Source organism: Cricetulus griseus, chromosome 9, assembly GCF_003668045.3.
Source record: "Cricetulus griseus strain 17A/GY chromosome 9, alternate assembly CriGri-PICRH-1.0, whole genome shotgun sequence".
NCBI lineage: Eukaryota > Metazoa > Chordata > Mammalia > Rodentia > Cricetidae > Cricetulus > Cricetulus griseus.
In genome coordinates, this window is record NC_048602.1 from 9,954,316 (window position 1) to 9,969,508 (window position 15,193).

General features: G+C 54.8%; 1 protein-coding gene across 1 annotated transcript; it reads right to left on the reverse strand.

Annotated features, from left to right (window-relative positions):
- Window positions 1-577: 577 nt before the first annotated feature.
- On the reverse strand, window positions 578-13,949 carry LOC113837193 (DNA-binding death effector domain-containing protein 2). The gene is made up of 5 exons (XM_027430341.2): window positions 13,793-13,949; window positions 12,778-13,144; window positions 11,574-11,690; window positions 8,919-9,062; window positions 578-1,690 (listed from the first exon to the last, which is right to left on the reverse strand). Exons 2-5 carry the CDS (start codon window positions 13,103-13,105, stop codon window positions 1,299-1,301), a joined length of 981 nt encoding a protein of 326 aa, XP_027286142.1. The 5' UTR covers window positions 13,106-13,144; window positions 13,793-13,949; the 3' UTR covers window positions 578-1,298.
- Between the last annotated feature and the right edge of the window lie 1,244 nt (window positions 13,950-15,193).

The window sequence follows — 15,193 nt, forward strand, 5'->3', positions numbered from 1 at the left end:
TCTCTCACTGAGCCGGCGGGCTGAAAATCCCGGGGTCCTCTCCCGGAGTTCAGTTCCCAGCTGCCATTTCAGACAGCTCACAACCACCGGGAACCTCTCCTGCAGGAGGACCTGGCATCTCCGGCTAAGCCGGCACTCAGTGCACACGCCCACACCCCCACCCCCACCTGAAAAGGGCTGGAGAAACGCGCAGTGTTAAGATCACTGGCTGCTCTTCCAGAAAGCCCAGCATCTTCGGGGTGACTCAAGGAACTCTGACTCCAGGACACCTAACACCCTGTCTGGCCCGATTGGACATCAGGAACACATGGCAGGCAGAGCACCCATTCACACGAAATTTAAGAAAAGCTCCCTCCCCTCTATGGACATACAGAATTCTACAAAGCACATATGAACAGGGCTGGGAGTCGATGACTCGGAGACCTGATCTCCTCTGAGAGTTAAGGAGAATGAGGCCCAAGAACAAAGATGCCTACAGCAGCAACTGGCAGAGGAGATAGCGTCCTGCTGCCCTAACAGGAGGTCACCACATGGGGACAATTCTTTCCCTTTGCCCACCAATGAAAAGTACTCAGCCTTGACACCCACCTAGGCCCTTTCCAGAGCAGTTTTATTGGCGCACTTTGTAAAACATCTTCCCACCGGCCCCAAGTCTTTGCCTTCCCTTCATGAGAGAGTGGCTGATTCTTGTCCTAGCTGTGCAGACAACACTGACCTTGAACAGATGTGGCCACAAAAGCCACGTGATACTCTGGGTCAGAGTCCAAGGGCAAGTCTGTATCTAGCTCCAGGGAGCAGGGGAAGGCGACCAGAGGTGGACGTCTTTGTGGACAGTGGGCAGAGCCCTGGCTGGTTAGCAAGTGAATGGGTAAGATGGCCAAGCCCCACAGGCACCCCAGCTCCAGAGCCCAGTGAGGTGGGGACAGTAAAATCTGAGATCCTGAGAGAGAAGCCCTTAGGCTAAAGTGGGTGGGGCCAGCCAGCCCAAGGTGAGAGACACATGTGCAGGGGGCTTTGGTGACTGTGGCTACACCTTCCTGCTTTGGGGCTCAGCAAACCTGGCCCCCAAGGCTGAGGGAATCCACCTGGGAGCGGGGGAGTTTGGGATGGAAGCAGCTGGGAGTGGTTCATGCCTCAAAGCCCACATCCTATAGGAGAGGCTGGCAGGAACTTGCAGACCTGATGCAGTCCTCAGAGCTGCTGAAGTGACAGTCGTCCAGGGGACAAGATGGTCTCCTTCCAAGGAAGAAGGTGGCCCAGAGACTTGGAGGTGGGGGTCAGTCCTGCCAGATCCAGGATCAGGAGGCCTCTGTCCCACGACGCCCCCCTTCCTCCTCCATCAGCAAAAGGCGGCGCCGGCCAGCCTCGTAGTCAGCCTCGTCCACACTGACCAGCAAGCGGACTGCTTCCCGGCCCACAGCCTCCCGCAGGGCCTCAGTCAGGAAGACGCCCCGAAGAGCCTGCAGCAGGGCACCACTCAGATAGTCACCCCAGAAGGCGTCCAAGTAGGAGAGCTCCGAGAATTTGATGTCACACACCACAGAGCCCAGGTCCCTTGACCGCAGCACAGCGGTGGCTTGTCCAAACACATCCAGCTGCCGGGCCAGCGCCTGAGGTCTCCGGGATGCCACACCCTGCTCCAAGGCTGGCCCGTGCTCACAGTACTCTGCTCGAACCCGGAGCCGGATGTCTGCAGGAGAAGGAGTGGCTCATCAGCGGGCACCACAGTTCCCACCCCCTCTGCCCCGCCCCCTTCCCAGAGTCTGGACACCCACCCTTCTCTGCGAGGCCTGGTCTGCTACTTCTGAGACACTGTATCCTCCCCTCCAATTTCAACACTCCTCACTGCTCCCTCAATCACCAGGCAGGCTCCATCCGGCCTAACCCTGCCTCTCCCCACTGAGGAGTATTCTTTCCCCAGTTCCTATAATTCTTTGCTCCAGTGATCCTCCCAGCGAGGCCCACCCAGACAGGCTACTCTAGGTCCACTCTCCTGCAGCACACCCAGCTCCCCAGATCCAACCTGGATTTCCCAAAGGTACCTGTCATCTTCTAACCCACTCCAACAGCGGCATCCCGAGGTCCCCAGATACCAACACCCTGAAGGACCTGTTGCTCAGGCACACACCCTGGGGTACAGAGCTGATGATGCTCAGTGTTTGTGAATGACCTGGCTTCCAGCAGCCGGCCTCACACCACCTCTCACACAGTGAGAGTCCCAGATCAAGCACAGCCCCGACTTCCAGCAAGCTCCAGGGAGCAAGGGGCCTCAGCAAAGCACAGCAGACCAGGCTCTGCTGAGGGTACAGTGCTCTTTCCACAGAAGGTAAGATGACAGAGTAGTAAGCCCAAGGCTGCTGAGAGCCACTGGGCCACCCAGGGAGGTGAATGAAGCCCACACAGGGCTAAAGGTGGAGGGAAAGAGACCCCTGAGTTCATTATGCATCAAGAAGAACCATCAGGACTGGCAGGCACCACCGTCAGTTCCCACTTTCACGAAATCCTTTGAGGTAAGTTTCTGTCACTTAGCCTCGACCTACATCTGTCCAGGGCAGCTCTGCCCAAGGGACAAAGGCAGAGCTTCTAAAGACAGTCCACACTAGCATGAGTTTGGGCTAGCCACCTCTCCTCTGGGGAACCCACATCCCATGGGAGGCTATTAACAGTGCTATCTCTTCATATTGACACAGTTGTGCAAGGTCCAGCTATGCTTGGGGTCCGCAGCAGCCAACACTCCACGACACTGATAACTGCCAAAACATCCCGAACCCCGCCTGCCCAAGTGCCTGAGTCACAGAACTCAACTCACACACAACCCTGTGAGGCACCGATTAAAACCTGTTTACCGAAGTGAAAGCAAAGTGACTAGCCCAAGATGGCCCAGCCTGGCAGAGCCTCCTAGATCCAGACAGGCTAGACGCAGGCTTCTCTAAGGGTTGAAATCATTGTAGCTAGGGGTTATTAGACCGCTGCTGTACCCTGGGCAAGTCAAAGCCTCTGCAAATGCAGGTCCCTACCTAGACTAGGGAGGGCACCTCTGAGAGCGGGCAGAAAGTAACCAGTCACTGGTGAAGCCACAGCACAGTGGGTGCCCCTGAAACCTCAGTGGCCAACAGCTGTGAAATGCCAAGTGACTGACACATACCCTAACCCTGAGGTCAGGGGCCACCTTCAACCCAACGGGAAATCAAAGCCCTGAGAAGATGAGCCTGAAGGTTGTGGCTCCTGTCACCTTTCCACAGCAGCTCAGAGAGAGTGGAAAGCAGAAGGCAGGTCCCCAGAACCCCAGATGACTTCTTACCACACACACTTCCTCCCCACACCCCAAACCCTTCCTCTTTCTGCCTTGAGGGGAACCCCATCCTCTCCACTGGAGGCCCAGCTTCAGCTCCCAGGCCTGCTCCTGGGCCCCCCCCCCATCCTCGACTCTAAAGCACTGACCACACCCTCCCAACTGAGGGCGGGGACGGGGAGTGGGGGGGCAACAGAACCTGCCCAAGGCCATGCAGGGCTGGGCAGAGGCAGAGGCAGCTGGTAGAGTCCCACAGACCTGAAAGCGAGTCCCAGGCTCTGCCATACTAGCTGTGGGGCTTGGGCATGTGACCTCACCTCTCTGAGCCTGTGTCCTCATCTGAAAAACACAAACAAACAAGAGGTCCCTGCAGCACGGAGGTCACGAGGGTTAGATGAAGTGACTGGTAGAGTGCCTAGGGGCTCACAGGACACGGAAGGCCACACAATCAGGAACTGTGCTTTCAAAACCCACCTCTCTACCTACCTGGCTCCTGCCCAGACCCTCGCCTCTCTCCGTCAATCTTCTCCAACTCTCTCATCTGCCGTCCCATCTTCCCATACCCTGTCTGCTGCCCACCACAAAATACCCCTCATGCCCTCAGAGTCATCGGCCCACCTCCTCTGCCCACAACACATGCACTCACCCAGCAGAGCACAGCGTAAGGGACCCCCTTCCGGCCCAGTCAGGCCCTTCCCTAACCCTTCTCCTCCACAGCACTGACATTACTGAGCCGACACTGAAGTCATCCATACACTCCAGTCCTCTGCCACATGTGGGGGACACAGCACAGAGACGCCACACATTGTCACTTAGCAGAGTACCAGGAATCCATAAGGCTGAAGAAGGGCATGACACAGGTGGGGCAGAGGGACAAGCTGCTCCCTGTTAGCCCTCCTCCCCTCCCTTGCCAGGCCCACCCCTGGGGGCTTCTCCCGTCTTAGCCCATCTAATCTAATCCCCAGCTGCTTTCATTAGTGCCCTTTACAGAGGAGGAAATGCTCTGCCAGCCCACGGTCCACCTCTGACCTGGAAATAGATCACAGCTCAGGAACAGGAAGGACAGGAGACTCACAGTGAGCTCCACCTGCCATCGCTACCTCCTGGCCCTGAATCACCCGCTCAGGTGAATCACCTGAATCACGCAGGCTTCTTTCTCCTTGACCCTGAGCCCAGATGAACAGGTAACACTTGAGTGACTCTGCTATGGGCTGTCCCAGCACTTGCATGTGTCATGTCCCTGAGACCTTTGATTGCCTCCACAGCTTTACAAGGCGATTCTGTGCCTCTGGTTTGTGGACTAGGAAACAGGTTGAATCACCTAGCCCGACCACTCCAGAGCTCGATCTGAGATGCCCAGCTGTGTTCAGCGCCCAAGCTCCTAACTATCCAACCCTGTCCGCTGCCTCTCATATAAGCACACATAAACACGCAATTAGAAGGCACTCTAAGGCCAGGAGGGAAAATTATAATTTAGAAAGACTGGAGCTCCTCTCTAGGAAATGGCACTTGAAGTGAAACACAAGGAGGCCACACGGAATTAGCCAAGAACACCAGAGAAACAGGAAGAGAAGAGCATTCCAGAATGTGCAGGGAGAAAAAGCTTCGGACAGTCACCAGCTGAGGGGACAGTGCAGCTGGAAGGCGGGAGAGGCCACTGGCAGCAGGGTTGGGAGTTCTGGTCTCATTTAGTGGCAAAGCAACCTACTGTAGACACCTGGAGGTGCCCACCCCCCTCCATAGCTCAGTGGTCTCTACCCTCAGTAGTACTACGCTCCAAGGGACACAGTGAGCACCGGGTCCCCAAGCATGACTGTGAGGACAAGACCACCTGCCTCAGTGAAGACCACGACAGCGGCTTTGTGTGAGTGCTAAGCTGGTGGGAACAAGGACAGATGGCAGAGACACTTGGGAAGGAAGCGACAGCGACAGGCACTGTGACAAGCGGGAGGCCTGACAGTAACGGCCTGCCTGGGACTGGCTGCAACATCTCCACCTTGGCAGCACTGGGCCATGCAGCCACCCGGGGCTCTGCCTTCCTAGAAAGGGGAGCTGTGCCTGCTCCTTGCACACAGACTTGAGCACCTCCTGTTCCTGCCTCACTCTGGGGGCAGCAAAAAAAAGATACAGTAGTAAAGGGGGCTTCTCTGGTGTACCAGGGTGATGGAGGAGCAGGTTCTAACTGGAGTGTCTGAGAGCCCTGGGGTGAAACTCCTGTGGACTTCCTGGGGGGTGGGGGTGGGGCTGGAGACAGACCGAACTCTCACAGCTTAAGAGGCCTCCATGGAGATCCCACCACAATGAGGGCTAGCGACTGCCCTCCTGGAGTCAACCATTGGGCTCCCACTCCAGCTGCCTGGCTTTGTGCCCAGACTGGAGTCATTCACTCTTTTCCAGAGTTAGCTTCCCTGAGTGCCAACTCCTTCATCTCCCACTGAACTAGACAAGCATCTCTGAAGCTACCAAACTTAGAAAAAGCAGGTAACCACTGCCTCTCGATGGAAGAAAATACTACAGTGGGGCGTTGGTGGCGCACGCCTTCAGTTCCAGCACTCGGGAGGCAGAGGCAGGCGGATCTCTGTGAGTTGGAGGCCAGCCTGGTCTCCAGAGCGAGTGCCAGGACAGCCTCCAAAGCCATAGAGAAACCCTGTCTCGAAAAACTGAAACCCCCCCCCAACAAAAGAAAGAGGTGGGAAGAGGCAGAGCCAGCCCTGGTGGCTCATGACTGTAACCCCAGCACTCAGGAGGCACAAGCAGGAAGGTCACCGGAAGTTCAAGACCAGCCTGGTCTATACAGCAAGCTCCAGGGTAGCCGGAGCTACATTGCAAGGCCCTGCCTGGCTGCCCTCTCCTCTTGGCAGTTCCCCCATCTCTCCATCAAACCCTCGCGTGACCCCGTGACCACCAAAGGCACACGCTTTGCCCCAGCTGGCCCCCATGTGGGTGCTTCCTGTCTGAAATCTCTCATTTGTTTTTTCTTCCCATCAGAAAACCAGCTCAAGACAGCAGAGGCCCCAGCAGACACTATCGACACTGAGGGGACAAAACCCAGCTCTGCTGCCACGACCTCCTTCCTTTGCCTTCATTCCCAAGGCAGAATGGTAGACATAGGTCCTGCTTCAAGTTATCTTGAAAATTGGAGGTCAGACAAGCATTGTCCACGGATGGCCCTGAGAGGTGTGTGGACCCAGGGTCCCAACTACCCTCCTCACACCCTCAAGCACTCGGTAGTTTAGTTCAGTCCTGTCTCTCAAAGGTGGCAGCTGACTGGGTATGTTGATGTAAGAATGACCCGGCCCTTCCTTAGTCAGACCCGGAAGGGTTCACTGCCATGTTAAAGGTAAGTCATCCCCATTTTTCAGAAGACAGAACTGGGGCCCCAGTAGGGAGAACCCAAGCCAGCCCCACCCTGCTTGGTGACTCAGCATCCGACGACCATTTCATGGTCCTTCAGATCCTAGCCACACCCTGACTAACAACCTTTTGGCCTCAGGGAAGAGACCTGAAGCCTGGATGGTCCTGCTCAGGTCTCTCTGGCCCTCAGGGCAGTGGCTCCCTAACCTACCCAGCCAGCTGTGTGGCTGTGGTAACTGCCTGACTCCCTTCACTGGGCAGCCACCCCCTCAAGCCAGCATCCTGTGAGGACATGAGCTGGCTATGCTCTGTGCTCTGGCACAGGTATCTGCCGCCTCATCTCTGAAGTGGGGGCAACACCCACTGCCTGGGAGGCCACACGGCAGTGGGAGAGGCAGGTACGTGTGCTGTGCTTGCTCTGTGGATCCCAGGCCAAGGCCTCACAAGAGCCCATCCTCCAGCTTTGGAGTCTGCCCCAGCCCTGCCGAGGTCGGCACATCAGCTGCTGTCTGTAACCTCCAGCTTCTAGAACCTCTTCTTTGTCTGGCTGCTCATCTGATGGCTCCCACTCAGGACTCCTGCTTGCATCACTTGGCCTCTGTCCCTCCACAGGGAGTGCTTGCAGGCCCACCAGAGCACTTGGCCCATCCCTGGCTTCGCGAAGGTCAGCTGAGATCACATGGAACCTTTGTGTACTCGTGGTTATTCACTGAGCCCACTACTATGTAAACTCCTAGAGGCCAGGACTTCTGGACCTGGTCTACTTCTGGGTCCTCAATGCCTAGAACAGTGAGTGAGTGCCTGATGATGAAGAAGAGATGCTCGACAGGAAAAACGATGGGACAGAAACCGTTAAGTGAACCATCTGGGGGATCTGTAACCCCAAAATACAGTACAGACCTCCAAGGCCCCACCTGTCTCCACCCACAAAGCCTCTGCTTCCAACACTCAACCCCATGGGACACTGCACAGAAGTCAGACAAGGCCACCTTCTTAGCTCCCTCAACAGTTTCCTCAAGCTCGTCCTTCTACAGAGACTAGAGGTTCCCCTAGTGTGACTCCGTGTCACACCAGCCTGGCTGTTGTTTCCCTCATCTGTGTTCCTGTAGCCTAGACACTGGAGTCTGGAAGACCGTATCTGATTCCCTTTGTGCCCCCAGGTCTACCCAGCTCAGGGAAGGGGGTCCCAGAGAGAGCTGTCCTCCCCAAGCCTCATCCTCAGAACACAGTGAAAGATCTCAAGGGCAAAGACTGATCTTGAGAGCCCAGGATGCTGGTCACACACCTACAGTCCCAGCACTGGGGAGGCTGAGACAGGAGGACTCCAAGGGCAAGGCCAGCTTTGGGACTATACATCGAGTACCAGGCAATCCTAGGTCGTAACAAAAGCCTATCTCAACAGACAAGGAAAAAAAAAAAAAAGAAACTAGAAGCATAGACAAAAACGCAAATTCCTAACCATGATGTAGCTGCCCAGCCTTCTGCTAGGGCCTGGCTGGCTTCCCCACTGGCCCTAGAGAGCATCTCCCATTGCCTCAGCAATTCCAGTGCCAATGGACTGTCACCTAGCTGCAAGGTCAGCTCTTCAGGGACAGGGCCTCCCTGATACAAGCCCTAGACAGCAAACCTCACACACACATGGCCTGTGCCAGGCACTGTTCCAAGTGGATTATGTGGTTGGCTGTCTACTCGGACAACAGCTCCAGGCAGGACCATTGTCATCTTACTGTACAGATCTGGGGACATAAACCCCACCCGCTCAGTCACCTGCCCACAGTCAGGCAGCTTCTTTAAATGCTTAGGCTAAAGCCAAGCACAGTGGCGCACACCTTTAATCCCAGCACTCAGGAGGCAGAGGCAGGTGGATCCCTTTGAGTTCCAGGCCAGCCTGGTCTCTAGAGTGAGTGCCAGGATAGCCATAGTGAGACCCTGTCTTGGGGGTGGTAACTAAGCTGTAATTTGGCAACCTGTCCTGACCTGGTTCTCTATCCCCTTGATTCTCTATCCCCACCACACCTTTCCCTGCATCAGAATAGGCTGCACATGTGGCCGGGTGTGTGTGTGTGTGTGTGTGTGTGTGTGTGTGTGTGTGTGTGTGTGTGTGTGTGTGATTTGATCCTTCATCGGACAGCACCAGAGAAGTCAAGAATATCACAGAGTGTTTACCTGTCCACCAGGTGTCCCATCCCAGATGAAAGCAATGTGTCACCCTCCAACTCTGTAGTCTACCATGGGCACTTTACAAGTTCTCTCAAGACCCACGAGTACTTACCACAGGTCACTTTTCCTTCTGATGAGGGCCTGCCCAGCTCCTGGTGCTGCTGCTGCTCCGCTGCTGGCCCTGCTCTCCGCCGCCGCCTGGCACCACTGCTAGGGCGGCCCCGACTCCGACGCTGCCGTTTGGTTGGAGGGGAGCCTGGAAGACAGGAGGAGAGCCAGCTCAAGACTCAGAAGAAAGAATGCCAAAATACAGACTAATACATGTGTACCATCTACAGCTCCACAAGAGGGGAACCAGAACATGTGTTACTTTTCCTGGAAGCCCTGAAAAGACACCTTAGAAATAAGTGAAACTGGTTGCAGATGGACACCTTGAAATGCTTTTAGCTTTGCCTTTTGGGTCATTTATATATTTAAAATGAAAAGAAGCAAGGGATAAAGTCAAACAGAAACAAACAAGCCTAAGGGCTCACAATTGGTAATGCCAAATTCTGATGAAGGAGTTAGGGCAGATACCTTAGAACACTGTGACAGCACACGAAGCTGGATCTGACCAAAGCACAACTACATATACAAAGCAGTGGCCTGGGCACTTTAATCCCAGCACTCGGGAGGCAGAGGCAGGTGGATCTCTGTGAGTTCGAGACCAGCCTGGTCTACAGAGCGAGTGCCAGGATAGGCTCCAAAGCTACTCAGAGAAACCCTGTCTCGAAAAACCAAAACACCAAAAATTAAAATAAAATAAAAATCCAGCACTCAAGGCGGATCCCTGTGAGTTTAAAGCCAGTCTGGTCTACATAGTAGGACTCTGTCTCAAGACTCATGCATGCATACATGCGTGTGCACACACGCACACACTCTCACTCAGAATACATACAAACCGATCTTGTGCTCCATCCAATAGATGCTGACCGTGGGGAGTGAGGCTGAGTTAGAAGATCAAGGAATTCCAGGCCAGTCTGGACTACACATCAAAACCCTGCCTTAGAACTAAAATAACACAAAAGAGACAGCCGGAGAGATGGCTCAGTGGGTAAAGGAGCTTGCTACTCAAACCTGGTGACCAGAGTTCAATCTCTGGAACCACAAAAAGGTGGGAAGAGAAGCCATTCCAGAGTTGGCCTCTGACTTCTGTATGTGTGTGCCATGAAAACTGCACCCCCAGCATGCTCTGTCACACACACACACACACACACACACACACACACACACACACACACACACACACAACGTACAAATCTTGCCATACCCAACTAACCACACTTCCCTATTCACAGTGAAAACTTTAAGACAGGCACCAACACAAGGAAAAGCATTGATCAAGGAACATTCCTGCCAAAAACATGTAATCCAAATCTAACCAATCCTTCGCACCTAATTACCACTCCATGGGAAGATAGAGGGACAGTGACAAGACACCATCATGTGACAAGCAGAAGCAATCAGAATGCTGTACCCACCAATCAACAGATGAACAAGTCAAAAACAGAACACTCTGGGCCGAGCAGGAGGGGTACGGGAGTTGTGGTTTAAGTGGTACAGAGACAGTTAAATACAGACTGGGTTGCAGGTCCAGCCCGGGAACAAAGAAATGGAGGAAGGAAGGAAGGAAGGCCGTGACCCTTTAATACAGTTTCTTATGTTGTAGTGATCCCCAACCATACAATCGTTTTCGATGCTACTCCATAACTATAATTTTGCTACTGTTATGAGTCATAACGGCAATAGCTGTGTTTTCCAATGATCTTAGGTGATCCCTGTGAAAGGGTCATTTGACAACACCCCCCCAAAAAAAAACACAGGTTGAGAACCACTGCTCTAGTTGTAGATGAGTTCCAGGTACAAAGTGGGTTCCAAGACAGCCTGGGCTGCAGAATGAGACTCCATGTCAAAGTAATAATTAGGGTTTGTTTTTTTTTAAGCTGCATACACAGCAAACAATATAAACAGACTCTGAAACCACACATATCTTAAGACGTCTCAAAGTAGATCATGAAGATATTAGAGAACTAATATCCATTTTCTTAGGCGTGATAATGGTCTTCAAAGGGTAGAGGAAAACTTATTCTCAAATTATGCCAGCTAATTCAGAGGCAAGTCTATTGTTGTCTGTAATTTACTACCAAAGAGCTCAACAAAAACCTCAGAACTGCCGGGTGTTGGTGGCGCATGCCTTTAATCCCAGCACTTGGGAGGCAGAGGCAGGAGGATCTCTGTGAGTTCGAGGCCAGCCTGGTCTCCAGAACGAGTGCCAGGATAGGCTTCAAAGCTACACAGAGAAACCCTGTCTCCAAAAAACCAAAAACTTCACAACTTTCTAAACACACACACACACACACAGCACAAGCAACAGAATGTTAGTGATTTCTGAATCCAAGCAAAGATATTCTCTATACTATCTTAACTTCTCTGGATGTTTGAAATTTCACATAATTAAAAATTAGGGGATTGTTTACTCTAACTGGAATACAGTAATTGAACTAATTAAAGGCATTCACCATAAAATAAATCCCAGCCAAGGCTGCCAGGTCACATGGGTCCACGTGATACCACTTCAGGGCACACGCTTCTTCCTATAAGCGACAACAAACGCAGACACACCGCAAAACAGTCAGAATGACCCTTCAGGCCGTTTCCTTGATGGGCCAGGATGCCAGTTCGGGAAGAAGACAGGGACACTGTCACCCTACCCACCCGGTGGACTCACCCGTGTCCCACTGACTCTGCTGAGAAGAACTGCTTGGCTGTCGCCGACGCCGGCAGCTGCCCTCTGCGCTTTTGGAAGAAGAGGCGGCACTGCCATTACTGTAGCGCTCGGGGGACACTGGGGAGAGAGAATGGAAGAAGTAGCCACAGCTGGAAACCTCCAGGAAGAACGCCCAACCCCAGTCCTCGGAGGTGACGCCTAAACACCCACGCATCCTCAAGCGCCTCCTACCCCGACATTGCTGAGGCCTCCCAGGACAGTGCTCATGGGGCTGACCAACCATGTCAACAGCTCCAGCTGCCAGGCCTTTTCTTTTAGTAGCCCAGGTCCCTGCAATGGCCTCTGTCCCCACCTGCTCCTGGCTCAGTCTGGAGCCCCTAAATACAAGTAGGCCTTTCTGCTTCTGTTCTAGAGCCCAACACTCAGACATATTTTTCCAAAATCAAGACAGCCTATCTCTAGAGGCACCCTCCCTTCTGTTTAAGCAAATCCCACAGGCTCATTATGGGACAGGAAAGCTCATAATCCCCCTCCCCCCCTCCCGAACGACACACTGTATCTCTCGAGAAAGAGCCCAAGAGCCTACCCATACACAGGCCTCCTATACCTGACCCCTCCCAGCTCTTCCCTTTCTGTTCCAACCCTGGACACAGCCCAGGAAGGTCTGAATCCTAGCTAGGCCCCTCACTTGCTACAAATATTATACGTGTGGCATACTTCCATCCCCACCCCTGTTTTAAATGTCATCACCTTGGAAGAATATTCCTCCATCGTTACCCAGTGTAGGGCCACCCCCCCTTGTTTTGTATCCATCTCACTCAATCTATGACTATCTAAAGCTAAGTTCCTTATTTATTATTATTAACTGACTCCCTCTACTAATGCAAGCCTCACGGAACGGGCATCTTGGCCTTATTTTCTTCGTAGCCAACACAGAAAGGATGCGGTTCTTGCGTGCAGTAAGATAACTTCTCTGAGCCTGCTGTTTTCCCTGTACGGTGAGGAGGCTAAAAGGTGACAGTTTATATGAAAGGTTTAACCTCGGCCCGGCACACAAAGTCCCACACACAGTGGCCACAATCATCACTGACACTCCTAACCCAAGTGGTGCCCCTCTCCCTTTTTGGGGGGTCAGCGCACCGCAGGCCCCAGTTAGGAGCAAGGCGCTCCTAACAAGTCGTGCACGCTCCCATGCAAACCTTACCCGGCCGGCGCCGCTTGCGGGCCAGATGTGGCAGCAGGTCCTGTCGGGCCAGCACGCGCAGGAGTTGGCTCAGCAGCCGCAGGTCGCTCTCGTCGCACTGGCCGCGTCGTTCCAGCTCCAGAAGCAGCTCCAGGCCGCTGCGGGCGCGGGCCAGGCCTCCGGGGGCGCCGGGAGCCTCATCCAGCAGGAAGGCCAGGAGCTCCAGTTCACACTCGGTCAGCTGCCCGCCCACCACCTCGAACACACGGTGAAGCGATAGCATGCCGTAGTAATCCAAACACTCATCCTCCTCCCAGCTCGGGGCCGGGGTCGACCCGGACAACGCCATTCCCAGGGGAGGGGTGCGGAACAAGCTCAGAACCAGGGCCTGGAACCCACACAGCGGGGAGGATGTCGTGGTCAGCGACGCGGTGGTCCCCAGCGCGCACACGGGCCAGCGTGTGTCCCCACCCCCCCAACACACACACCGGGCAGGGTGACCCCACACCCTCGACGGCCTGAGCCTCCCCCTCCCGGGGACGGGAATGGTGCCACCCGAGGTCCCCAAGTAACAGGTCGAGACGCTCGGTCCACCGAGCAGCCAGCCGGGCCAGCGCAGCCCGGACGCGCCCCCTCTCGCGGTGGGTGGGCTCCGAACTCGCCACCCACAGATCCATCGGCCCCAACGAGCCCGGTGGCCCGGGCCAGGGCACCTTGTCCCCGGCCCGGTGACTCTGGGAGGCGAACGTGCAGGCGGGGCCCGAGGCTCTGTCCACCGGTTCCCTCCAGGCAGCCCCAACGCTCGCCCCGGGTCACCCCCGCGGTGCGGCTCATCCGCGCCCCCCCTCCGGACCCCGAGCCTCTGCAAGGGACCCCCGCAGAGCCAGCCCCGAACGCCACACAGGGGGTCCCGCTCGCACCCCGCCGCTCGCCCCGCAAGGCCGGCAGGCCGGCCCTGCGCTCACCCCGGCACCCCGGCAAGTGTCCCCATCCGCCCGCCGCCACCAGTCGCCCTCGGGCCCCTCTGGATCCTCACCAGATCCCGGCGTCCAGCGACTCCCCGGCGACGCACGGCGGCGGCCACTTGTTTTGGCTCTTTTTCTGGCACCTTCTCTATTATTACGCCTGCGTCACCTCGCTCCTCCCCCCGACTTCGCCCAACGCGAGCAGGTGCGAGCGCCGCGCCCCTACGGCGCAAGCGCAGAGTGAGGCCTCCAAGCTCCACCCCCTCCAGGCCGCGGGATCCGCCCCCAACCGAAGCGTGTCCCCGCCCCTCCCCACGCCCGCCTGCCTTCCCCGGGCTCGCCCGGGCCGCCGCGCTCGCGCTTGCGCCGCCGCGGCTGAGCGTCGCCGCTTCTGGCACTCGCTGGATCGTGATTGAAGTCTCGTGTGTGTGTGTGTGTGTGTGTGTGTGTGTGTGTGTGTGTGTGTGTGTGTGTGTGCGCTCACTGGATCGTGATTTAAGTCTCGTGTGTGTGTGTATGTGTGTGTGTGTCTGTGTGTGTGTGTGCTCACTGGATCGTGATTTAAGGCTGTGTGTGTGTGTTTGCTCACTGGATCGTGATTTAAGTCTCGTGTGTGTGTGTGTGTGTGTGTGTGTCCCTCTGTGTGTGTGTGTGCTCACTGGATCGTGATTTAAGTGTGTGTGTGTGTGTGTGTGTGTGTGTCTGTGTGTGTGTGTGTGTGTCTGTGTGTGTGCTCACTGGATCGTGATTTAAGTCTCGTGTGTGTGTGTGTGTGTGTGTGTGTGCTCACTGGATCGTGATTTAAGGCTGTGTGTGTGTGTGTGTGTGTTTGCTCACTGGATCGTGATTTAAGTCTCGTGTGTGTGTGTGTGTGTGTGTGTGTGTGTGTGTGTCCCTCTGTGTGTGTGTGTGCTCACTGGATCGTGATTTAAGTCTCGTGTGTGTGTGTGTGTGTGTGTGTGTGTCTGTGTGTGTGTGTGTGTGTCTGTGTGTGTGCTCACTGGATCGTGATTTAAGTCTCTGTGTGTGTGTGTGTGTGTGTGTGTGTGTGTGTGTGTGTGTGCTCACTGGATCGTGATTTAAGTCTCGTGTGTGTGTGTGTGTGTGTGTGTCTGTGTGTGTGCTCACTGGATCGTGATTTAAGTCTGTGTGTGTGTGTGTGTGTGTGTGTGTGTGTGTGCTCACTGGATCGTGATTTAAGTCTGTGTGTGTGTGTGTGTGTGTCTGTGTGTGTGTGTGCTCACTGGATCGTGATTTAAGTCTCGTGTGTGTGTGTGTGTGTGTGTGTGTGTCTGTGTGTGTGCTCACTGGATCGTGATTTAAGCTCGTGTGTGTGTGTCTGTGTGTCTGTGTGTGCTCACTGGATCGTGATTTAAGTCTGTGTGTGTGTGTGTGTGTGTGTGTGTGCTCACTGGATCGTGATTTAAGGCTGTGTGTGTGTGTGTGTGTGTGTGTGCTCACTGGATCGTGAT

What these genes read in the sequence shown, in the direction of transcription:
- LOC113837193 (XM_027430341.2), bottom strand. Translation starts at nt 13,105, where the DNA reads ATGGCGTTGTCCGGGTCGACCCCGGCCCCGAGCTGGGAGGAGGATGAG. An exon ending in GCAGAGTCAGTGGGACACGG is followed by an intron (nt 9,063 to 11,573) that starts GTGAGTCCACCG and finishes CCTGTCTTCCAG; the next exon opens with GCTCCCCTCCAACCAAACGG. An exon ending in AGAAGGAAAAGTGACCTGTG is followed by an intron (nt 1,691 to 8,918) that starts GTAAGTACTCGT and finishes CTTCTCCTGCAG; the next exon opens with ACATCCGGCTCCGGGTTCGA.